Source organism: Oncorhynchus tshawytscha, linkage group LG08 (assembly GCF_018296145.1).
Source record: "Oncorhynchus tshawytscha isolate Ot180627B linkage group LG08, Otsh_v2.0, whole genome shotgun sequence".
NCBI lineage: Eukaryota > Metazoa > Chordata > Actinopteri > Salmoniformes > Salmonidae > Oncorhynchus > Oncorhynchus tshawytscha.
The window spans coordinates 30,964,492-30,990,861 of record NC_056436.1 but is presented as its reverse complement, the minus strand read 5'-3'; the positions used below and the strand labels follow the sequence as shown (position 1 = coordinate 30,990,861).

The 26,370-nt window shown below is 45.5% G+C and overlaps 1 protein-coding gene across 2 annotated transcripts in view; it reads left to right on the top strand.

The window, feature by feature from the left end:
• Positions 1-1,578: 1,578 nt before the first annotated feature.
• The window catches only part of LOC112255753 (cysteine-rich motor neuron 1 protein), a 46,170-nt gene continuing 21,378 nt past the window's right edge, over positions 1,579-26,370 (top strand). For both annotated transcript variants that reach the window (XM_042325404.1, XM_042325402.1), the window contains exons 1-4: positions 1,579-2,309; positions 11,418-11,579; positions 11,806-11,979; positions 23,254-23,496. In XM_042325404.1, the coding sequence (XP_042181338.1) occupies positions 2,021-2,309; positions 11,418-11,579; positions 11,806-11,979; positions 23,254-23,496 (868 nt within the window). In that variant the 5' untranslated portion in view covers positions 1,579-2,020. The remainder of the gene's footprint in view (positions 2,310-11,417; positions 11,580-11,805; positions 11,980-23,253; positions 23,497-26,370) is intronic.

The window sequence follows — 26,370 nt, the reverse complement described above, 5'->3', positions numbered from 1 at the left end:
TCAGTACTTTATATAATTAAACAAAAATGTTTGTTTTACCCAAACACATACCTATAAATAGTCAAATCAGAGAATTTGACATTTTTGCAGTGGTCTCTTAATTTTTTCCAGAGCTGTATATATGAATCATTTTTATACAGTAAAGGTTCCATTCCATTGAAAAATCCATTGAAAAGAGAGCATATCTGTGCACAAGGACTCATTTATCCTTTGCCAAATCCAGTACTGAACCCCAGTAGATTATTTCTTAACAGTTGTTGAGTTTTAGTGAGTAGCACTGCTTTCTGTTCATGAGCATAAGCAGGGAAACATAGACCCAAAACAGATTACCACCAGGAGTCATAGTGAGCTCAAAAAGATTCAATAAACTGTGGTGCTTTGCCGACAAGTAACATAAACAAATGTAGAAATATTGTGTGTTACAAGACCTTTTCTGGACCAATATCTGATATGTCGTCATAACATAAACAATGTGAATAAAAACAACTGTAGCTAAATGAAAGCAGCCTGTCCTCTGTGTGAGAATCATTGAGTCCAGTATCCTGACTGTATGACATGAAGCCGGGGCCCCCATTGGCCATCAGGGACCCCACTCTGAGCTCTGAGCTACAGCAGCGGACTCTCAAGAGACCCACCATGTTTCAAAAAAGCACCCAATGTCCAGTCTTAAGGAGTTATCTTTAACAGTAGCTAAGTTTTGCTGAACATCTCAAGACAATACACATGACTAGGGCCTATAGCTAACATGTCTTAATACTGGCGAGCTAAACAGCTAGCAGGGGATGTTGTAGGCTACTTTGCAAATGGTATTGTAAATGGCACAATATGACGTACCTCATATAGACCTGACCAAGGTGTCCACTGGTCATTGGCACCACTACTTTAGGTCTCCACTGGTCTTTCTATGGGCAGAGAGAACTCAAGATGTGGCCGAGCCTTGCTTAACAGCTCTCTGAGGTGGACAAGGGCTATTGGATAGGCAAATTATACTTTGACATGGGCCATCAACTGGAGTTATTGGGATTGAATGATGTCCAGTGTGCAGATGTTAATTCTATTCCACAAATTAAGCAATGTGCCCAGAATGTTGTTGTGTTCGTGTGTGACTGAGATCACACCTGAATGCTGGTCTACATGCTTCTTGAGATGCCCTAGTGTGCAGCCTACTGATTGAAAAACATGTATTTGTTGAATTGCATACAAGCGTAATAATCTATTTCAAATCCGTTACAATGAGCATTTACCATAATCCTCAATTGAATTGAAAATACAGTATATTAAAATAGAAAACAGCATGTTTTAAATGAAAATGTGATTTTAAAAAATGTAACCATGCATTTGTCATTAAGTTAAAAAGTATAAAAGAAAAGTAAAAGTGGAAAGAACATTATGTTCAACCGGACTGTCAAGGTTATATTGAGAATGCATACCTATTGCGTAACAAAACGAGAGGACCAGCCGAACGATTAGGGGATATCTAAATTCAAATCCTCCCTCCGTTCGCTACTTGTGACTGGGTGGCGTCCATGTCAGTCAAGAGGAAGGGGTGCTGCTAATTTCTATGTGCCTGAAATGTCAATTTGGGTCTCAGATTGCATCCCCGTGTTTTGGTGTTAGGGCATCCTCACTCCTCTCCAAACGCAGAAGACAGACAGACGCGCACAGTGGATGTCGTAGGACGCGGCGTGAGAGTAGCATAATATTATTTTAATTGAAACGACACTGAAAGTACACATACCTACTGGCATCTCTCCTGCCGGAGAGACCAGACCAGGAGCATCCGTTCACTTTTCCACGGTAGGCTATTGTAGAAGGCTATATGCTGCCTAGTCTGTTATAGTGAAGGTACTGATAGCGAAAGGCACCAACAACTTTTTAAATTAATTTTTCAACCGCAAGTTTTACATTTTGGAACAACGGACCTCGCGGATTTCATGTGGCGATTCACTTGACAGAAGAAAATAGTCTGCTTACATTTTTAACATACCAAACTTGTTGGACTTATCATCAGCTTTGAAATATGTTCAGTAAGTGTTTGGTCACATTCTTGCATTTCTCAATTCTGGTGCGTGTGTTGATGGCTCATGAATGTAAGCCCTGTGATATCCGGACGTGTCCGCTGAAAGCCTGCGAGAGTGGCCGGACTCTAGCCAAGGACCCGTGCGGATGCTGCGACCAGTGTAGCCGGCTGGAGTGGGAGCCGTGCGGCGGCAAGGACTGGGAACTGGGCTACTGCGCTTTAGGACTAACCTGCGCGGCTGTCAGCCAAACGGGAGCTGTAACTCTCCCTGATATAGGAGTTTGTAAAGGTGGGTAGCTTATGTCTAAAATAAGACTTGTAATCACTTTATGAATAAAGTAGTCCCAATTATATGTTAGTATTGTTTCCCATTCTGAAATGTGAGCATAACCTAGAGTGGCAAAAATATCTTCATTTTATAGTAAGGCTACTAGGAAATCATTTCTTATTGATTGATGGAAGAATAGGAGGTTTGGCTTTGAGGTTCCAACAACACGATTGTTCATCAAGATCACTCTCAGCTCGGGGCATAAAGGTTTAATCTCCGTAGTAAGTGATTATTGTCATTTGGCTTGGCTACACTACAGTGTGCCAGCCAGTTCATGATTCCATTGACTGTGCTGTGTTGACATTGTCTCTCTTCTCAGTGGGTTGGTTGGACCAGATTTCAAGGTTTTAGTAGCTCTTGACTGCCAACAGAGGACGTCTCATGTTAGATAGACTGTTCACTTTCCCCATTTAAACACCAGCTCTCTTCGCTTGCAGGCATGACAATAGGTTTGGCAACAGCTTTGGCAGCATGCCTCCACGTCAGTCTTACTAGAGTGCAGACTTTACTGCCAGAGCCCAACCTGACATCTCTAAAAAAAAAAGGCATTGAATTGAGATTAAACAGAAATTAATATTTAAAAAGCATGGGTGGCTTAACAATGGGAAATGTGTTGACTGTAACTGTGCATGTACACTTCAAGTACTCTGTCTTAATTTGATCCAGAAACAGATTGTCTGTCCTTGTAGAAAGTGTTTTGCTGTGATGTGGCTGCACAATCAGTAGGCCTGTGATGTGGCTCTGAGGGCTCCCTTGGGGTCAAGGCAAAATTGCAAAGGTCATTGGCAGATTTATCTGAATGACCTTACCATGAATCACACTGTAATGTTCCTGCCTTCCCTCCTATCAGACCCATGTCCTATACCAGTTGTATACTAACAGTCTATAAAGCTGTTGTGCACATGATATCCCTGGCTCCCAGGAAGACTATACTCCAGAGGCTGGCTCTCTAAATCTCTTATAGGGCCTCTAGGCTACCCATCCATCACCATTGTGATGTGTGTGTGTGTGTGTGTGTGTGTGTGTGTGTGTGTGTGTGTGTGTGTGTGTGTGTGTGTGTGTGTGTGTGTGTGTGTGTGTGTGTGTGTGTGTGTGTGTGTGCGTGCATGCGTGTGTGCGTGCGTGCATGTGTTCTAGCCAAGATTAGCTCTTCACACAGTTGGTGAGGGAGAACAGGAGTTTCCCCCTGAGAGAAGTGGGCATGGGGCATGGTCAGGATCACTTCAAACCCCCTGCCAGTCAGTCCCTCACCTGGTCTCTATCCAGACTGAAATAAAGGGATTGCATGGGACTGACATGACCAGAGGTGAGAGAAAGCAGTCCCACGTTGGGGCCAGATCTACATGACCCTGCCCTCCATCATCACGCTGTGGGGTCTGGGGGTCCGGGGGTCTCCGACCCCAGGGTGTCCCAGGAGACAGTGTCCCTGATTGGGCTTTATTTAAGGTTGTGCTCAGAGGCCTTAATCCCCTTTCATACTCCCAGTTACTTCCTCTGTCAAATTAACAACTTTGAATGGGTCCAAGTGAATGGCTTCCATGATTGAGTCGTGCCTCTGGTCCCTTAGCGGTGGGCCCCAGCACATGCACGTGGCCCCCCAGCAGAGTTGGCTGGGTGCGGGTAAATAAACACCTCACAGGGCCCGGGTTGATCCTGGATTTCCCTCCCATGCCAGGGGCAGGGTATTAAAGTGAGGTCGCAATCAGGAGTAGGGGGTAAATGTTTCCGCTCTCTGATCCCTGCTTCTCTCTCTGCTCCTTGTTCTGGGTGGTCAATATGGAAGAGTGATAGAGGTCGAAGGAAGTAGACCAAGTATTCATGTGATGTCTGTAGTAGACAAACGTGTACAGTCAATGAGAAAATATTTGGTACAATTGATATTGAACAGAATGCAAAATATCCAGTAAGTGTAAGCTTATAACGACTTTTGGACTGGATTTGCATACTGTATATTAAGTGCAGTCATTTTAAAGGACAGTTTTCACCTTAAAATCAAACCAAATCCAATTGTATTTGTCACATGCACCGAATACAACAGGTTGAGACCTTACAGTGAAATATTCTTTCAGTTTTGCAGTTTTAAGAAAGTCTTTACTGAAATAAACTGAAGTAAAAAAAAATAATAATAATGAACAAGAAAAATAGAAAAATATCTAATAATTAAGGAGCAACAATAAAATTACAGTAGCGAGGCTATATACAGGACGTAACGGTACAGATTCAATGTGTGGGGCACCGGTTAGTCGAGGTAATTAAGGTCATAATGTACATATAGGTAGAGTTAAAGTGACTATGCAAGGATAATATACAGACAGTAGCAGCAGCGTAAAAATGGGACTGGGATGGGGGATAATGCAAATTGTCTGGGTAGCCATTTGATTAGCTGTTCAGGAGACTTATGGCTTGGAGGTAGAAGCTGTTAAGAAGCCTTTTGGACCTAGCCTTGGCACTCCGGTACCGCTTGCCACGCGGTAGCAGAGAGAACAGTCTATGACTAGGGTGGCTGGAGTCTTTGGCAATTTTTAGGGCCTTCCTCTGACACCGCCTGGTATAGAGGTCCTGGATGGCACGAAACTTGGCCCCAGTGATGTACTGGGCCGCACGCCCAACCCTCTGTAGTCCGTTACGGTCGGATGCCGAGCAGTTGCCATACCAGGCAGTGATGCAACTAGTCTCAATGGTGCAGCTGTAAACTGTTTTGGGGATCTGGGGACCTATGCCAAATCTTTTCAGTCTCCTGAGATATCTCAAAGTGCTGTACAGAAGCACGATGGCTAGGAAAAACTAAAGGCCAAAACCTAGGTAGAAACATAGAGAGGAACCAGGCTATGAGGGGTGGCCAGTCCTATTCTGGCTGTGCCGGGTGGAGATTATAACATAACATGGCCAAGATGTTCAAATGTTCATAAATGACAGCATGGTCAAATAATAATAATCACAGTAGTTGTCGATGGTGCAGCAAGTCAGCACTTCAGTAGTAAATGTCAGTTGGCTTTTCATCACAGATCATTAAGAGTATCTCTACCGCTCCTGCTGTCTCTAGAGAGTTGAAAACAGCAGGTCTGGGACAGGTAGTACGTCCGGTGGACAGGTCAGGGTTCCATAGCTGCAGGCAGAACAGTTGAAACTGGAGCAGCAGCACGGCCAGGTGGACAGGGGACAGCAAGGAGTCATCATGCCAGGTAGTCCTGAGGCATGGTCCTAGGGCTCAGATCCTCCGAGAGAGAGAAAGAAAGAGAGAAAGAGCTAATTAGAGAGAGCATACTTAAATTCACACAGGACACCGGATAAGACAGGAGAAGTACTCCAGATATAACAAACTGACCCTAGCCCCCCGACACATAAACTACTGCAGCATAAGTACTGGAGGCTGAGACAGGAGGGGTCAGGAGACACTGTGGCCCCATCCAAGGATATAACCCCACCCACTTTGCCAAAGCAAAGCCCCCATACCACTAGAGGGATATCTTCAACCACCAACTTACCATCCTGAGACAAGGCCGAGTATAGCCCACAAAGATCTCCGCCACGGCACAACCCAAGGGGGAGTGCCAACCCAGACAGGAAGATCACGTCAGTGACTCAACCCACTCAAGTGACGCACCCCTCCTAGGGATGGCATGGAAGAGCACCAGTAAGCCAGTGACTCAGCCCCTGTAATAGGGTTAGAGGCATAGAATCCCAGTGGACAGAGGGGAACCGGCCAGACAGAGACAGCAAGGGCGGTTCGTTGCTCCAGAGTCTTTCCGTTCACCTTCACACTCCTGGGCCAGACTACACTCAATTATATGACCCACTGAAGAGATGAGTCTTCAGTAAAGACTTAAAGGTTGAGACCGAGTCTGCATCTCTCACATGGGTATGCAGACCATTACATAAAAATTGAGCTCTATAGGAGAAAGCCCTGCCTTCAGCTGTTTGCTTAGAAATTCTAGGGACAATTAGGAGGCCTGCGTCTTGTGACCGTAGCGTACGTGTAGGTATGTACGGCAGGACAAAATCGAAAAGATAGGTAGGAGCAAGCCCTTGTAATGCTTTGTAGGTTAGCAGTAAAAACTTGAAATCAGCCCTTGCCTTAACAGGAAGCCAGTGTGGGAGGCTAGCACTGGAGTAATATGATCAAATATTTTGGTTCTAGTCAGGATTCTAGCAGCCGTATTTAGCACTAACTGAAGTTTATTTAGTGCTTTATCCGGGTAGCCGGAAAGTAGAACATTGCAGTAGTCTAACCTAGAAGTAACAAAAGCATGGATTAATTTTCATGCATCATTTTTGTACAGAAAGTTTCTGATTTTTGCAATGTTACCGCAATCTTTCCGACAGATAAGATCTAAACCAGGCCCGAACTTGTCCGTGTAGACCAATTTGGGTTTGCAATCTCTCGAAAAGAATGTGGTGACCGATGGTATCGATCAGTTCTCTGACATCCTCCCTATAGGATGTCTCATCGCTGTTGGTGATCAGGCCTACCACTGTTGTGTCGTCGGCAAACTTAATGATGGTGTTAGATTCGTGCTTTGCCATGCAGTCATGGTTGAACAGGGAGTACAGGAGGGGACTAAGGATGCACCACTGAGGGGCCCCCGTGTTGAGGATCAGCGTGGCAGATGTGTTGTTACCTACCCTTACCACCAGGGGGCGGCCCATCAGGAAGTCCAGGATCCAGTTGCAGAGGGAGATGTTTCGTCCCAGGGTCCTTAGCTTAGCAATGAGCTTTGAGGGTGCTGAGCTGTACTCAATGAATAGCATTTTCACATAGGTATTCCTTTTGTCCAGGTGGGAAAGGGCAGTGTGGAGTGCAATAGAGATTGCATCATCTGTGGTCCTGTTGGGGTCGGTATGCAAATTGGAGTGTGTCTAGGGTTTCTGGGATAATGGTGTTGAAGTGAGACTTGACCCGCTTTTCAAAGCCCTTCATGCCTACGGACGTGAGTGCTACGGGTCGGTAGTCATTTAGGCAGGTTACCTTGGTGTTCTTGGGCACAGGGACTATGGTGGTCTGCTTGAAACATGTTGGTATTACAGACTCGTGAAGGACAGGTTGAAAATGTCAGTGAAGACACTTGCCAGTTGGTCAGTGCATGCTCGGAGTACACATCCTGGTAATCCGTCTGACCCTGTAGCCTTGTGTATGTTGACCTGCTTAAAGGTCTTACTCACATCGGCTATGGAGAGCGTGATCACACAGTCGTCCGGAACAGCTGATGCTCTCATGCATGCTTCAGTGTTGCTTGCCTCGAAGCGAGCATAGAAGTTATTTAGCTCATCTGGTAGGCTTGTGTCACTGAGCAGCTCGCGGCTGTGCTTCCCTTTGTAGTCCGTAATGGTTTGCAAGCTCTGCCACATCCAACGAGCGTCGGAGCCGGTGTAGTACGATTCAATCTTAGTCCTGTATTGTCGCTTTGCCTGTTTGATGGTTCGTCAGAGGGCATAGCGGGATCCGGGTAAGAGTCCCGTTCCTTGAAAGCGGCAGCTCTGCCCTTTAGCTCAGTGCGGATGTTGCCTGTAATCCATGGCTTCTGGTTGGGGTATGTACGTACCTTCACTGTGGGGACGATGTCATCGATACACTTATTGATGAAGCCAGTGACTGATGTGGTGTACTCCTCAATGCCGTCGAAAGAATCCCCGAACATATTCCAGTCTGTGCGAGCAAAGCAGTCCTGTAGCTTAACATCCGTGTCATCTGACAACTTCCTTATTGAGCGAGTCACTGGTACTTCCTGCTTTAGTTGTTGCTTGTAAGCAGGAATCAGTAGTAAAGAGTTATGGTCAGATGTGCCAAATGGAGGGCGAGGGAGGGCTAGGGAGAGCTTTGTATGCATCTCTGTGTGTGAAGTAAAGGTGGTCTAGAGTTTTTTTTCCCTCTGGTTGCACATTTAACAATAAAGTGGTTGTTTATTGTTATGACAGCTGTGATTAGGGAAAGTTGCCTGTGAATCCAAACACATAGATAACTAATTTCACCCCCAAAGGGTATTGCACCACTTGAGTGATATCAATGTTTGGTATGGGTGTTTTTGTTTTAGCTGTCTCACTGTGTTAGTGCCCCCTCTTCTCTCTTCAAAGCTCCCACCTTCTCTAGGGAACTTACATACCACCTCACATAATGTCTGTCCTCAAGAGCACAGACTGGACACTGCGTCTTTTCCAGTACTTCTTCACATGCTGACCACTTCCCTCTTCCTCTAATATGATCTAATATTTCAAAGACTTCCTTTTTGGCCCGCTATCAGCCACAGGGTCTCAGAGGTCAACCTTCCCACCGCAGCTCCAGATGCCAAGACAAGCAGTCTCCATGGCTGAGAGGACTCCCCCAGAGACCCAACTGTGATCCAAGCCCTGGCCAGAGTCAGAGCAGGACCAGGCCAGGCCAGCTGAGTGGGGTCATATCACAGCCAGGGGGTCAACCTAATCATTAGCTACAGTAATTAAAGGTTCACCTCCCCCCCATCCTCTCATTATGCTTTGTCTACCTCCTGCCTCCTACTCCTGAAGCACCCCACAGACTCAGACACCCAGTGTCAATGACTGCCGCGTACAAATACTCTCCTAGGCACAGAAAAGCCCAGAGATAGAAAAAAGTTGGAGGTGCGGATCATTTAAAAGTGACAGGAAACGAGGAAGAGTTTTGGCGAGGCAGTAGAGGTCTGTTTGAAAAGCCTGTTGTCCTTTCTCTCTACCAGCTGGCTGGTCTACCCAGGCTGCCTGATAGACAGAGGAGTTTTCTATGAGATGACATTTCAAGGCCAAGCCAAAGTTAATATGGGTAGTGGGTACCTCTTCCTCCCCCGTCTACTCTCCCTAATGTCTCAGCTGTTTTAGCTCATAGGGACCATGACTGTCTGCCACCCAATATTTAACTCTGGAAATAATCACTTTTAGAGTCTCTGATAAATATTCTGTTTGGCCATATTCACACTTTGAGCTGCAGAATTAACACCTCAGAGAGAGCCATGGGTTAGTCTGGGTGACCACTATAGGCTACAGACAGCGAGCTCTACTTCAAGGACCACTTCTGAAAGGAATAGAAGTTCATCCCTGTTTTCCCCACAACATCTAATAACACAATTCTCTGTTTCTTATTAATAAATTAACAACGTGAATTTTCTTAAGTATTTTCTTCAAAGCCAGCCAAGACGTTTCATTCATACACCATCATATTTAATGAATCATCACAGCATTGTCTCCTGGCCCAGGGAAGAGTATGAAAGCAAGGCCTCCCCTTCTGAAAGAAAAGAATGAAAAGTATACCCATCGCAGCTCAATGAAAAGTATACCCATGGCACCGCTCAGGCACTCATTTTCTACAACAGTTCTAAATGTGTCTGTGAGAGAAGCCAGCATATTTTGATAAGCAGTAATCAAGTCTTTACGTTGTTGATTGAGGCCCAGGGGCTAAGCCGTTGGAGGGAGAGGAGCAGAGCACTGTGCTGTGGCGTGTTCTGTTTGAGCCTGTTTACTCTGTGGCAGGCAGCACTGCATCAGGCATGAACAGAGCCACCCTGTGGGGGTCCCCGAGGAGCAGAAAGGGGGGCTCGCCCGGCAGCTGACGTGGTGGGTCTTCTGATCCCAGGGGTTTGGTGGTAATTAAGCCACATGGTGAGAGGGGCCCTGTCTCCCCTCCACCCTCCACCCACCATTGTCATTAGATGTGTTTGTGTAGAGCTCAGCCTGGAGGAGCTGGGTCATTCCACGAAATCAGTCCCTTTTGGTTAGTGAATTATTAATTTCACATAATTGTAACATTCTGTCATGATGAGCACATGTTCGCCTTAATAAAAACATGTCTTCCCATCTCAAGAGGTTAAATAAATAAAATAATACTGTAAGTGACTATTAACTGCCAAATAAAGTAACAGGGTTGACCGTAACAGGGTTGGCGATTTCTTCTTAGATCAGCCATAAATCCCCTTGTGACGGGGGGAATGGAAGCTCTTTGAGTGCAACAGGGAGGGGCATTCTTTTATATATTTTTTTTAAACATTTCTAGCCTGTCTATCTATGGGTAACAAAACACCAGAAAATGGCCAAAAAGCATAGAACCAGCTCACCTGCTTTTACACCATGATTTGACTATCAGATGTTCAATGTTTCTTATGGAGTAAATAATAATGAATAATGATAGTCTCACCGTATTAAAATAAAGAGTTCTGTTCGCATAACAGGGTTCACCTTAAAATGAGGGACAGGCACTTTTTTAACCTTCAAATGAAACACTAATCACATGGTTTGGCATGGGCCATGGTGTAGGTGGTGGCACACAGAGAGCAGAGGAGGAATCAGGACAGCCAGCAGAGGGGAACCCTGGGAGGGCCCTTCGCTGTGGAACAAAAGCAAACACATCAGCTCAACAGCGGTGTTATGGCAAAATATGCAGGGCAGGAACAGATCAGGGAGGGATAGCTGATGCAGCCCAGGCCCCACTATGATGCGCTGGGTTGCTCTGATGCAGCCCAGGCCCTACTATGATGCGCTGGGTTGCTCTGATTCAGCCCAGGCCCCACTATGATGCACTGGGTTGCTCTGATGCAGCCCAGGCCCCACTATGATGCACTGGGTTGCTCTGATTCAGCCCAGGCCCCACTATGATGCGCTGGGTTGCTCTGATTCAGCCCAGGCCCCACTATGATGCGCTGGGTTGCTCTGAAGCAGCCCAGGCCCCACTATGATGCGCTGGGTTGCTCTGAAGCAGCCCAGGCCCCACTATGATGCGCTGGGTTGCTCTGATTCAGCCCAGGCCCCACTATGATGCGCTGGGTTGCTCTGATTCAGCCCAGGCCCCACTATGATGCGCTGGGTTGCTCTAAAGCAGCCCAGGCCCCACTATGATGCGCTGGGTTGCTCTGAAGCAGCCCAGGCCCCACTATGATGCGCTGGGTTGCTCTGAAGCAGCCCAGGCCCCACTATGATGCGCTGGGTTGCTCTGATTCAGCCCAGGCCCCACTATGATGCGCTGGGTTGCTCTGATTCAGCCCAGGCCCCACTACACTGTGCTGGATCGCTCTGATGATGCTTATCTTCTTGTTCTCTCCTCTCCTCTAATATCACGTCTCCTCTTCTCCACAGTTCTGCCTGACAGCCCAGAGGCTGGGTTGGAGGATGAGCGCTGCCCCCTGCAGACGGGCTGTGACAGAGCGGGGGCCATGTGTGTGTGTGACGCTCGTCAATCCTGCCTGGGCTCCTTCGCCTACCCTGACATGGAATCCTGCATGAGGGCCGGCAAGACAGGTGAGTCTCCCACAACTAGCAGTCAGGAGCAAAGAATGCAATCCTTTGAACGTTGCTAATCCGTATCAGATGTTGAACGCTGGTGACTAACGCTAGGAACATATCTTAGTGATGACACACAAGCTCAGGCTTTGCATGAGGGTGCCCCAGCGTGGATCTGTGTGGTGCTAATGTTAGTGACTCATGATGACTGACTATTTCCTGTCCCCTCTTCTCTTTCTTTTAGAGAGCCGTAGACATGAGCACCGGGACAGGCAGAGGGAGAAGTTTGTGGGCCCCTCCAACCCAGCCTGCATGTTTTCTGGGTGCAACCTGACAGGACAGGTCTGTGTGTGTGAGTCCCAGAGCTGCCACCACCACTTCACCTACATCAACCGCAGCCAGTGCCAGGAGGCCGCAGGTAACCTTAAACTAACCTAAAACTAACTAACAACTGCTTAAGTCATATTGCAGAAAGTGGGCTGATACAGTGAACAAAATGTAGATGCAGATTCATAAACAGATCCAACCTTTTTTATCCTACAAAATCCTTGTATGCTGTCTTTTACACAATCTCTATTTGAGTTGATCTCAGCTTATTAAGCATATGGGGTAATAGTGATAGGCATGTACCCTAATATTTATGTAGAGTCATGTGCTACCTGACTCATACAGTACAGCGAGTCAGCACAACGAGGTGTAGTAGACAACCAGTCAGTCTATTTCGAAGTCCTTTCCATGCCAACACTGAGACAGACAGAAAGGCAGAGAGAAGTTATAATATGAGGAGAATGCACTGTGGAAATATGAAGTGTTATAAATCTGCGTACACAGTGTTCAGGCAGTAAAGTGTAACAGTATAGTGTGTAGGCTGAATGCTGTCCCTGTCCGGGGTTAAAGCCCTGAGTGAGGCGGAAGATGGAACTCCACAGAGCTCAGGTACCTGAGTTACTATTATGGGCTGGTTGTTTAAATGTGGTTCATAGGCCAAGTGTAAGTATTCATGTAGCTGACTCTCTGACTGGCACTTCTAAGTGAGAATTGTTATTAAGGTGGGTTCTATTTCGCCCCTTTGACAGAACTGTGAGAGAGATGCATAAAGCCAATATTGCAGCTCTCTCTGTACGTATGAAGAACATTGGTCTCATTGAAAAAGTGCCAGTGAGTGAACTCAGAGACTCTCTCTGTCTCGCTGTGTTAGTTATCATTAGTTGCTTCATAATACTATACAGCCACATTGTGCCAGAAGCCCGGACTCACGTCAGTATACTAAGCACATTTGTTCAGCTTAGGAGGCCCAATTCCATGTTTTTTATTCATATTTTTATTATAGTTTTTTAACTCTCGTTGGAAAGAGCTCGTTGGGAAGGGCTCGTAAGCAAACATTTCACTGTAAAGTCTACAACTGTTGTAATTCATCACATGTGACAAATACAATTTGATTTGATTTGACTAGATCCAGAATTAAAAAGTGTGTTTTAGATTTGCCACATCAGATTATGTTTGTACTTTCATTCTTTTTTTTATTGGATAATTCAGTTGGGAAATGGCAAAAATCTGTTGTTGCAAATCGGTATAATTCCTGATAATATAATGATGTATGGGGTAGAGCAGCCAGTGTAGCTGTAGTACTATAGCTGGCGACGTGCCATAGAGGCCTATCTGAGGTTATTAGATCTATAAAGAAATGTTGGGGTTGTTACAGAGCATTTACAGTCCCTTGGCTGTGTATCTGGATATTTCTCCTAAGCCACATTTGTTCAGTAAATCCCTCTAGACATGTGGGAAACTGTGCTCACATTGTATTGTTGAGAGAGAGTGTCATTAGCTTCTCCTGTGTCACTATGAAAAATATACACCAGTCGACTGCTGCATTTCGCAACTTCCCGTCCTCAAGGATGGCCAAGAGAGGACGACAGCGTGAAATGACAACACTGAAAACAGTAAACAACATTTTTTAGCAGCCTATGGGTTTTCACCACTCCTCACACACCCTTCCAACAGCCGCTCATTAAGTAACGGGTTTATTTGTGTGTGTGTGTGTGTGTGTGTGTGTGTGTGTGTGTGTGTGTGTGTGTGTGTGTGTGTGTGTGTGTGTGTGTGTGTGTGTGTGTGTTCAAGGCAGTCATAATTAACTTGTTTTGTCTGACTGGCTTGGTGGATGTCTTGCTGTCTGTCTGCATAGTGGCAGGAACTTTAGAGGGGCCGTGGGCCTACCCATCTCACCAAGTAGTGCTTTAGCTCTGTATGAATGTGTCTGTTAGCGTGTGATGTCTAAACATAATATAAGCTCTGGTTTTGCTGCATGAGATTTACAGTGATTCCGACCCCTCTTCACACGCAATTGAAGATGAAAGCAAAATTATTGTCAGTACTTTAAGCACTTTTTCAGCCCTGTATTTGAACATAGCATCCTCTGTCTGTACATTTACACATGGTAGTGGTTTGGGACTGGCTCTTCATGTTCAGATTATCGAGTAGCCTTCTGAGACGAGCCAACCGTCCTGACTGGTGTTCCTGTTTACTGTTTGTTTGAAGACTTGGGGCGCAAACGTAATTTGTTACTTCACTGTCTGCAGCGCTTGATCACCAACAGCCATTTCTTAGTACTTTTAAAGGTTCTCTATATATGTACTTTCCGCATGCTGACGCACGTTGTTGGACTTCAAACGGCGGTCAATGTCATGATGGCTGCTGTGAGGTGACATTGACACAGGCACCATGTGTTGCTAAGGAGGAAGTATTAGACAGAATCTCTGAAGATTGATCAGATTAGTGGAAGAGAAGGAGGCCAGGCCAGGGAGCCAGCTATGCTGGCTAGGGGTAGTCAGGGAAGCCATCTTAACAAGTTATTTGTGTCAAGTGCAGAAAATGGCCTGGGGTCTCTGCTTAGTTCTCTGGCCCGGTGTGTGCTTTTATGACTTTGATTAATGATTAAGCTTTAAGCTGCTGTGCACAAGGAGTTTCCCGATGTGGCCTTCAGAAGATGGACTTGTTCTGCAGCTACTAATACTTTGATTTGATTCATGTTGCTCATATGACGTAATATTGTAGTGGCCTACAGAGAGCAGATCTGGGAAAACGGAAGGTGGATGTAATCCGTTGGGTTGTTTTGCACAACTACTGTATATCACGTTACATCAATATACTTTCAACTTTAAACACCCAACCATGGTTAACCTCAGAAGGTTAATATGGGTGACAGCTTTGCACACTCTTGGCATTCTCTCAACCAGCTTCAGCTGGTATAATTTTCCAACAGTCTTGAAGGAGTTCCCACATATGCTGACCACTTGTTGGCTGCTTTTCCTTCACTCTACAGTCCAACTCATCCCAAACCATCTCAATTTGGTTGAGGTTAGTTGATTGTAGAGGCCAGGTACCCCTTAAACAGCCTGGAAGTGTGTTGGGTCATTGTCTTGTTGAAAAACAAATGATAGTCCCACTAAGAGCAAACTAGATGGGATGGCGTATCGCTACATAATGCTGTGATAGCAATGCTGGTTAAGTGTGCCTTGAATTCTAAATTAATCACTGACAGTGTCCGTAACAAAGCACATCATCACACTTCCTACTCCATTCTTCATGGTGAGAACCACACATGCGGAGGTCATCTGTTCACCTACTCTGCGTCTCACAAAGACACAATGGTTGAAAACCAAAATCTTAAATTTGGACTCATCTGACCAAGGACAGATTGCCACCGGTGTAATGTCCATTGCTCGTGTTTCTTGGCCCAAGCAAGTCTCTTCTTCTTATTGGTGTCCTTTAGTAGTGGTTTCTTTGCAGCAATTTGACCATGAAAGCCTGATTCACGCAGCCTCCTCTGAACAGTTGATGTTGAGATGTCTGTTACTTGAACTCTGTGAAGAATTTATTTGGGCTGCAATCTGAGGCTGGTAACTCTGCAGCAGAGGTAACTCTGGGTCATCCTTTCCTGTGGAGTTCCTCATGAGAGCTAGTTTCATCATAGACCTTGAGGGTTTTTGCAACTGCACTTGAAGAAACTTTCAAAGTGCTTGAAATGTTCCATATTGACTGACCTTTATGTCTTAAAGTAATGATGGACTGTCGTTTCTCTTTGCTTATTTGAGCTGGTCTTGCCATAATATGGACTTGGTCTTTTACAAAATAGGTTTATTTTCCTAATACCAACCTTACCTTGTCACAACACAACTGATTAGCTCAAACACATTAAGAAGGAAAGAAATTCCACAAATTCCACAAAGGCACACCTGTTAATTGAAATGTATTCCAGGTGACTACCTCATGAAGCTGATTGAGAGAATGTCAAGAGTGTGCAAAGCTGTCAACAAGGCTAAAGGGTGGCTACTATGAAGAATCTAAAATATATTTAGATTTGTTTAACACTTTTTTGGTTACTACATGATTCCACATGTGCTATTTCATAGTTTTGATGTCTTCACTATTATTCTACAATGTAGAAAAACCCTTGAATGAGCAGGCATGTCCAAACTTTGACTGGTACTGTATATACTAGGTGACTGACACGATCGTTGTAAGAAGCGGACCAAAGCACAGCGTGAATGCATCATTTTAATGGATGACGAAAACACAAAGTAAACTGAACAAAACAATGTACGAACTGTGCTGACACAAGCAACTAACATAGACAATCACCCACAACCCACAATGACAAAACAGGCTACCTAAATATGGTTCCCAATCAGAGACAACCACTAACACCTGCCTCTGATTGAGAACCATATCAGGCCAAACACAGAAACAGACAAACTAGACATACAACATAGAATGCCCACTCAGATCACACCCTGACCAAACAAAACATATAAACATACAAAGCAAACTATGGTCAGGGTGTGACAGATACACTATTTTGAAGCCACCGTTCCTCCATGTTGGTATTTTGGAAGCTATAGAAATGCATTTATTAATGTCTACATTGACACATTTATTATAATACAGACACCTTAATTCATAAGTTTAAATTATATTATCTGAGCTAAACATGAGCTAAACATAAAAATAAATGAATATCTAAAGCCATTTACTTTAAAGTATCATTTTTCGAGAGTACTAATGTTACTGTCCCCACTGCAACAACAAAATACTTAAATACATGCAATGTAATACTGTAGAATTCCATTTGTTTGAATACATCATTTGTAAAATGGGGCAGTATTGAAGTCTAGTATAATCGTATGAGTACTTTTTAAAAGGGAGGAAGTGGAGGGAGGAAAAAGAGAGAAAGTGGAGTTGATGCAGGTCAGACACGGGAGCTATGCCCACCATGATGCCATGGTACAATGAAGCTCGTTACTACAGAGTTGGCCCACCTGTAGCACCACACTCCCTCCCGCCCGGGTCCTTCTCCTGAAAGCATCATTAGTTCTACTTGGCTGCAGCCTCTTTGTGGTATTGCTATTACTCGCCATTCCAGACTGCCAGTAGCTGGCAGGGGTGCTAGATTTCTCCTCTCTCTGTGTTTGTGTGTCATTTGCGGAAACTACGGCCCCTGTCGCGCCCAGCGAGCCTGCTCATGTCCAAGTGCGTGTGTTGTTTGTGTGTGGGTGCGTGTGTGTGTGCAGGTGTGTGCATGTGTGTGTGTGTGTGTGTGTGTCTCAGCTTGTGTGGTGGTTCAGGCAAAGAGCGTCTCCACTAGGCGAGTTGGGATCACTGTCTCAGCCTGTCAGTCCTCTCACTGCTCTCAGTCAGCTTATAGCCCTGATCACCAGACACCACAACTCTTCCCAAGCCCCAGCCCCAACCCTTCGAACCCTGCCGTGCTCCGGCCCTCAAGCCCTGCCCTGCCCCAACCCAAGCCCCAGCCCCTGCAGCGAGCCACAGATCCATCTCTGCCTTCCAGTCCTTGCCCCAGCTCTCCAGCTCTAGCCTGGGCACAGATCATATCACCAGCCTCTGCTTTTCCTGGTCGTCGGTAAGTAAACATGAGCAGATGGCCAACACTGTTGAGTAACTCAACAGCCTTAACTGCCACAAACTTGGCAGCTGCAGAGCGTAGCAGCCCAAATCATGTTTTATGTTTAGTGTCTTCTAAGGCTGATCCAGAGACCGTTAACTCTGTTTGAAGCTCCCCTCATGGCCCGTTTGTTCCTGTTTCTTACAACTTGAACCATAGTTGTGCCATCCTTCCACTCCCATGCATTCTGCTCCAGCTCTGTTGTAGACAATGGCCCATTGAAAAGAATCAGTCCCCTTTTCTCAGACATTGTTCAGCCCTTTCAGCATCATAAAAGCTCAGCCTCTCTCACTCACTTTCCCTGGGCCAATCTCATTGGAAATCTGACAATATGGGGAAGGGTGTGTTGAGCTACTCTGAGAGAAGAGAACACTCGACCCGCAGCTGCGGCTCTGCTGCCTGAGACACCAGGATCCCGTTTTTCAGCCACAAATATTTAGCCTGAGAGTGAGAGAGCGAGGAGCTGTGAGGTCTGTGTGTGTTTTTGAGTGTGGACGATGGGCTGCTGCTGCTCTCTCTCCTGACTGTTCTAACTAGAGTGTGAGGTTCAGATGTCTATGTTTCTCTCTCCTGTGACCCTGTGGCTTTTGCCACCTCTCAGACTTAGTTCTTTATTATAGAGAACAATGCAGACGTTTTCAGCCCCAACCGCCAGTGGGCACATTGCCAGACCTCCACAGCTTTTGTGAGAGAGAGACAGGCCTGATGGGTCCCTTTGCGGACAAACTGTATAAAACCTGAGGACGGACCAGAAGCCCACGGAGGGCAGCTGTACTAAGACAGCTTTGTTCTCTGCTGACTTGCTTCCAAAGTCAGTCACTGAACAGAACTCACATTGTGCGCTTTTTCCATGAGTAAACTCAGGCTGTCAACACAGCCTCCTCTGCCTACCAGAGCTGCTCTAGTCAGACAAATACTGTGCATCTGTGCCCTCTGTAGAAAAAAAGCTCATTTACAAAGAGTTTTTTTTTTCTTGAATGAGCTCTGAGATGCCAGAAATATGCATTGTTTACAATAGACAATTCTGTGGTAATAAACCAATTTTCAGATTCCACCTCAAGCCTGGCTTCAGGTTGCGTGGGTGTGTGTGCATTTGCGTCTGCGTTTGTTTGTGCATGTGTGTGGATATTAAGGCTTTGGTAGTGTTGCTAGCTTTTCCATACTATCTCACCACCCCAACAAGAGAATATTTTGGCCATTCTACAGACTGAATTTATCAAGCATGACAAATTAGGACTTTGTGTTTTTGTTTTGAGCTAGAGAATAGCAACCATTGTGATACAGAGATTGCTCTAGTTACCACTGACTCTCTAATTACCCCATTGGCGCTTCCAAATAGAACACAAACATGTGCTGAAATCTATCTTCCACTGAGTTTACCATGCTGTTTCCATGCCTGTTGTGCTCATAAATGTATCTTTTAGAAAATGATATTAATTGGACCTCCTTGGTTTGGAGCATTTCCACAAATGGCTACAATGTCAGTCATTTGAATGACAATAGTATGTCTGCCAGCTTGTTTCCAAGCGTACTCCAGTCCACCCATTGTTAGAAGTGAATGAGCAATCTGTTTTCTTTGACTGGGGCACATACAATACACTGAAAGTTTATTCAATGCAAACATTGCACAACATTTAATTCATGGTTTAAAAAGTCTTCATATGCAAATCACTATATTGGACAGCAGCACACATAGACACACTCACACATTGACACACTCTTCACATACGCTGCTGCTACTCTGTTTATTTTCTATCCTGATTGCCTAGTCACTTTTACCCCTACCTACAATTACCTCAACTACCTCGTAGCCCTGCACATTGACTCGGTACCGGTACTCCTTGTATATAGCCTCATTATTGTTATTTTACTGTGTTACTATTTCCTTTTTCTGGGGGGGAATAATCTTTCTTACTTTTAACACTGCATTGTTGGAAAAGTAAGCATTTCACGGTAAGGTACCTGTTGTATTCGGCGCATGTGACAAATAACATTTGATTTGATTTGATTTTATGCTGACTTATTGCTGTTAGGCTGATTTCAGAGGTATTATTTCTATCTAACTGAAGTTTATTTAACTCAAATGCAGGAATTAGGCCAAAAACCGTTAAAATGGTTGTTGCTCGACTTAATTCAGGGGAATTTTCCCCTTCTCTATGACACTATTCAGTAACAAAGTTTATCAATGCGAGCTTTGTGCCAGCCCCAACTGTTCACAGGTTCCTAGAGCAAACTGTACAGTACAGATACCTCACACTAAAGGTATATTTGGATCAAAAAAGTTGGATTCGAACCCAAATGGACCTGAGGACCACCAGACCCGGATCCAAATGAGCCCGAGGACAATCAAACCCAGATCCGATTGGACCCAATATTTGTATTTATTTAATTTTTTATTTTTATTTAACATTTAACTAGGCAAGTCAGTTAAGAGCAAATTCTTATTTACAATGACGGCCTACCCCGGCCAAACCCTAACCAGGAAGGCATTGGGCCAATTGTGCGCCGCCCTATGGGTTTCCCAATCATGGCCGGTTGTGATACAGCCTGGAATCTAACCAGGGTCTGTGACGTGATTGGCCGGGCCTCTCCCCAGTGGGTGGACATGGCTCCCAAGTGGGTGGGCCTATGCCCTCCCAGGCCCACCTGGGAGGGCAGAAAACTCAGAAAACATGTTGCATGTAGCGTTTATATTATTGTCATTATATTCCCCTTATTAGGGTACAATAAATATGCTGTAGGCTATGCAGATCCTTGGTCGGATCCATTTAGGTCCACTCGGGTCTATCAGCTGTAATTACATAGACCCAAGACCCGATGATAGTCAAACAGAACCCGACCCGGACCTGCTGGAAAAGCTAGAATTTTGGACCTGGACGGCTCAGGTCTTGGTTTGGGTCTGGGGTGGACCGCTACCTCTCACTCCTGCAGTATTTATTCAGGGATGGAAAAATTCAACACTTTTATCCTTAATTTCATCTGTCAGATATTCCCCCACCCCAAATATGATTCTCCTGCTCAAGTCACAACTTAACATTTCATCTTTTCTGGGTCAGGCAAACTTCAAATGACTTCTTAACCAGACAATTAACAAGCCAGGCAAGCATTGGGTCAGACCGATATGTTCAACCTCGGAGGGCTTGACCACTGAAAGTAATACTAGAGGCATTGTCTGTATGTGGAGTTGGACTGTCTGTCAGTGGGGCAACAGTCAGACCCCTGGGCTCCAGTCCCTCCATTTGTCATTTCAGTTTCCCATCTGGTGGGAAAAGCCTCAGGGATCCTCTTACAGGTGCTCAAATGTTAGGGATAAGACACATCCTCTGCTAGAGTCGTGTTGCACCAGGGAACCGCCGAAAGTCTGGGAAGGACATCAACAAACCAGCTTTTGGACGATCCACTAACCCCAAGCTTTTTCAACCCATTTTATTCTCTCTCCACCAAAACCAGAATGCATGCAGAGATTGAATTATTCCTCTCATACGCAATCATAGCCATTACATTTCCCTCTCTTATGAGGCTAATAGTCATTTATCAGCTTCATGGCGTTCCCTTTCGTAAAGGCCCAAGGGAATACATGAAATAGAAACATAATTACCTATTTTCTCCACTGTCAACATCATACACTGCTTTATTCCACCATTCCACACTCTTCCCTTTTCCTCCGTAAAAGCCATAGATCTACACTATAGCCTAGTTCTAGTAGCAGATCTGTGAAATGACTTAGACTTATTGGACAGGATGTAAGTCTGCAGCACCCAATCCCTTGACTCTGTATATATTACAGTGACATGGTAGAACCAAAAATAAACTGTGGTTAAGGATTGGGTAAGCCAAGCTTTGTAAGGTAGCTACTGTTCTTCTACAATATGAGTACAGAGGGGCACTCCAGTCCACTTTACTTTTCCTGAATGGTGTCCAAAGTATACCCCTGAGCCCCCTGCACCCCCTAACCAGGGTATCAGGACCATTATGTTGGCTCTGGCTTCCTGCTATGCTAAGTGTAGTGTGATTTCTAAAATAAGGCTCAGGGCAGGAGAAAAAGGGCAGTGTTGAACATGGCCTTGTATTACAGTTTTTTCCAACTGCTTACACAAGTTTTCAAAACTGTCTCCTTTTTTTCAAAACTCTACACACAGAGTTTTTCCAAAACTGCACATACAAAACCCAAAATGGCTCATATCTCCTTCCAAATGTAACACTGCATTCAAAATGCCATAAACATATGTCGGAATGAAGCATTTGCATCAAATGGCAAACACTGCTTTCATAATAGTACATTTTTGGAAATACCATGTAAACACTGTTGTTCTAAATCTAAAGCTCTTTGGTCTTTCATAGGCTTATATCTACATTTCAATACAATGTTCTACAGTGAAAGTAATCTGCTGAGAGGGGTAACAAGTACACTGTTAACACCAATGCAATGTAGAAACAGAAAATATTTATTAGGCCAAACATTACTGTTGTATAGAGTAGCATACAACAAAACCATAAACATATGTAAACCAAAAGTATATTCTTTAGAATTTGTAGGGGGGGGGAGTCACCAGTGCTAAGCTACGCTTCATCTCTTCTCCGGCCTGGGTCTGGCCACAATACTTCGTCCACATCACAAGATACATTTTCTCTTGCCAAACATCGAAGGAAGTATTTCCTAGCGTGGCGTATCCAACCTTGGACAGAGGCAACCTCTATGTCCCCACATGCGTCCTCCATTGCCTGGAGAAGCGGCATGCGGGCATAGGGTTGGCGATCATACACGTTCCAGCGCCAGGCTGAGAATAATTCCTCTATGGGATTTAGAAAAGGTGAATATGGGGTTAGGTACAAAACTGCAAATTGTGGATGGGTGGCAAACTGTGGATGGGTAGCAAACCAGAACAGCCCGATGAAAACTAACATTGTCCCATAAAACCACAAATCTAGCAGGCTCCTGATCTGGATCAGGGACAAGCATTGTGTAAATTGCATCCAGAAAAGTGAGCATATGGCCAGTGTTGTACAGACCCAGTGTGGCATTGTGATGGAGGACCACCTGGTGAATAGGTGTAGCATTTTGATTGGTTGTGTTTGGAAAAGGAAAGCAAGTCACTTCCTGTTAGATTTTTGTGTTTTAGGTAGAGAATTGTGTGTAGTGTTTTGAAAAAAGTGTTTCATGCAATTGACAACTGAGTCAAAGGCTGAGAAATAGCTTATGGTTTTGGATATTTGGTGTGTAGTTTAGCACTTTGAGTGAGAGGTTTCAAAAATCGTGTGACATGAAAGGATTTTGTGTGTAAGCAGTTGAAAAAAACTGTAATGGGTGGTGAGATGGTGAGGCTGTTTGGGGTGAGAGCTGGATCCAGTGGTTAGGCAGAGATCAGGGCAGGCATTAGACAGGATGTGCTGAGAGGTTGTCGTGTCTAGAGTCTAGCGTAGCTCTTACTCTCCATCCTAACAGGATGCTGTAAAGCTGCCACGGAGTGAAGGGGATCTGATGACTGTACTGAGCTGTGAACTCAGCCCCAAGCCTGCAACATGAGCACCACTGTTCAACACTGTTCCACTAACACAAGCATGCAGGCCAGGGAGACCCACTCCTCTCCCCCCTTTTCCCCTGCCGCCCTCCGAACAGTGTGGGCACTGTTGTAGCCTGGAGCCGGGTGGAAGGTGATGTTACAGTATGCCTCACTGAGGGTTGTTATTGTATGTGACTGACTCGATGTGTGTGTGTGTATATGTATATTTCAGAGGAGATGAAGTGTGTCGGGATCACATGCCCTGCTCTGTCCATGCCTTCCTGCCCTGAGGGCTCGGTTCTGACCAAGAGCTACACTCCCCCTGCTGGCTGCTGCCCCACTGTGCCCCCCCAGTGCACCTGTGACCTCCGCGCGTGCCACAAGCCCCAGTGCCCCTCCGGCCAGAAGACTGTACCACTCAGCCAGGCCACCGGCAAGCCAGAGGACTGCTGCGACGTGTTAGAATGCGTGAAAGGTAATGTATATAAACCTAGCAGGCCAAGAATTGGTGTAGTCTTCTTTGTTTTCTTGCTGAGAGAAGTGGTGCTGGTGTGAAATGTTATGCCTTTGCGGAGGTAATTATTTTAATCAGAAAACAATTTCCCCCAAAAATCCCAGTTGACTAAATGTCCTGTGATGAAAAGGACAGTCAGTAATGAGATGGTAATTACGGTTGGGTTGTTAATCAGTCTCTCTGCCACTGCAGAGTGTGACGACGGTTCACTTTTCTTTTCAGGGGTATATCCGCAAATAATCTCAACACCTCTAGGCATATTAATCATAATGAGCCTCGTTAGGCAGATTGTGTCTGTGGAGCGTGTTCGTAACTGGTGTTCTTGCCCTTTGTGTGTGTGTGTGTGTGTATTTGTGTGTGTGTGTGTGTGTGTGTGTGAGAGAGAGAGAGAGAGAGAGAGAGAGAGAGAGAGAGAGAGAGAGAGAGAGCAGATGTTGGTAGTGCAGCCAAGTCACTCTCCTCCTCCAACAGCCCAGAGTTAGATTTCACATTCACAGCAGCTAGCCAATCAGCCAGCCAGCCAGTCAGGGAGGCACAGAGTCAGGGAGAGAGGGAGTTAGGCAGGGAGGAAGGCAGGGAGGGAGGGGACCTGAACCTGGCTGTTTACTCTGCCCTCCCAGCAAATATTTGCTGTTTTACCAACAGAACAAATTCCCATTCTGGCACCTCTGCGTCCATAAATGTGTGCCGTGTCCCGGAATGAATGGACTTAATGAGTGCAGTGACCAGAAAAGTGCTTAGGCTACCAATCTGCTCAACAGAAGTGCAGTGTCAAAGAGTTCCTGTCTGGTCACACGTCCAAGAGGAAAAGGTTCAACAGTTCATTGATGGGAATGCTTTTTATGTGCTCCAGTCTGCCAGGGGGAGTGTAATCGAGTCAGGCAGGCCGGTGAGGGCTGAATGGCGGCTGCCGAGGCTAGGGGATCAGTGTTTTGATAACAAGTGTCTGCTGCTCTTTGGTTCCGGACTTGACGCCCTTTGTGCCTGCCCTACTGGCGGTTAGCCCTGCATGACTGCGCTCACATCAGAAATCACAGAGAGAGGGACTGGGGATGAAGACATGGCACCTACCCCCTAGTATCCCCCCCAGCCTCCCCAAAGACCTCCTCAGAAACAAAACATCCCACATGTTGGGTCACTCACAAACACCAAGCCCCATCCACAAAACACACTATTATTAACAAAGTTTGGGCGTCCTATAATATTTCTCTGTGAAACACATAATAGTACCCAGCTGTCAGTGACCTTAGGCATTGAGCACATGATTTTACAGACCAGAGGTTGGCTTTTGGTGGGTTTTTGGTCAGTGTACAGACTAATATGACAATGAACCTGTGTTTTTTGGCCATGTTTGACGAGAGACCGTTTCCAGCTCTGGCTGAAGAATGAGTCTGGGTGACTGGACAGGAGCTTGCATGGTCTTTCTGACCTGATGTTATCTGACATTGCAGATGGTCAGTCTTGTGCCAGGGTAACCGGAAGGTTGCAAGTTCAAACCCCTGAGCTGACAAGGTGCAAATCTGTCGTTCTGCCCCTGAACAGGCAGTTAACCCATTGTTCCTAGGCCGTCATTGAAAATAAGAATTTGTTCTTATCTGACTTGCCTGGTTAAATATTTTTATTTATTTTTTAAATGGTCCCAAATGACCATGCTACAGCAGCCTACTGTTTATCAACCCTTAGATGAGCAAACAGTCTGAAGTCCCATGTAGCATGGATTTAGGTCAGGACAGGACACTTGATGTAGACTAGTATGGTACATGCTTTCCAAGCCATAAACTGAGAAAAATCTCCTCAGAATTCTTGTTTATCATGGCCTCCCGAGTTGTCCAGTGGTCTAAATCACTGCATCACAGTGCTAGCTGTGCCACTAGAGATTTTGGGTTCGAGTCCAGGCTCTGTCGCAGCAAGCCGCGACCAGGAGACCCATGGGGCGTTGCACAATTGGCCCAGCTTCATCCTGGTTAGGGGAGGGTTTAGCCAGCAGGGATGTCCTTGTCCCATCGTGCACTAGCGACTCTTGTGGTGGGGTGGGGAGCAGTGCACGCTGACACGGTGGCCAGGTGCACTGTGTTTCCTCCGACACATTGGTGCGACTGGCTTCCTTGTTAAGTGGGCATTGTGTCAAGAAGCAGTGCGGCTTGGTTGGGTTGTGTTTCGGAGGACGCATAGCTCTTGACCTTCGCCTCCGTATGGGTGTTGCAGCGATGAAACAAGACTGTAATTACCAATTGGATACCATGAAATTGGGGAGAAAACGGGGTAAAAATAAATTACAATAAAGATTTATTGTTTATCATTTGGGTTTTGCATTTTTGTTTGCTGGGAAAGACAAGTCACACCATGTCAGTTTGTCATGAATGTTTTAGGGTTGGCCAGGGTCAGGGTTTTATGGCACCTTCAGCCCCTGCCGCTATCCCATCCTCAATATGGATTGGACTGGAAATCAGAATGCATGAATGGAATTTAGTGTCTCTGCCGCAAGTTTGTTTTAGGGATTACCATTAACAAATACTGGGGAAATCATATGTGAACATCCTGTCATGTGACTTCCTATTGTTTCCCAAGCGTTAAAAATGTTGCCATGCCTTTTGATTTCTGCCCGGCAAAGTACTTATTGCATTTTGTCTGTTTGGTTATGCTGCACGCAAGGCAGGCAGAGAGAGAGAGAGAGAGAGAGAGAGAGAGAGAGAGAGAGAGAAAGGAGGTTGAGGGAAAGAGAGACATGGAAAGAGAGAGAAAGAGAGAACAAATCCTCACTTTACTTTCAACTCAGTTGGCCCACCTGCTTTGTATTAGAGTGTAGGCTGGTCCAGGAAGCAGGGAGAAAGGTGA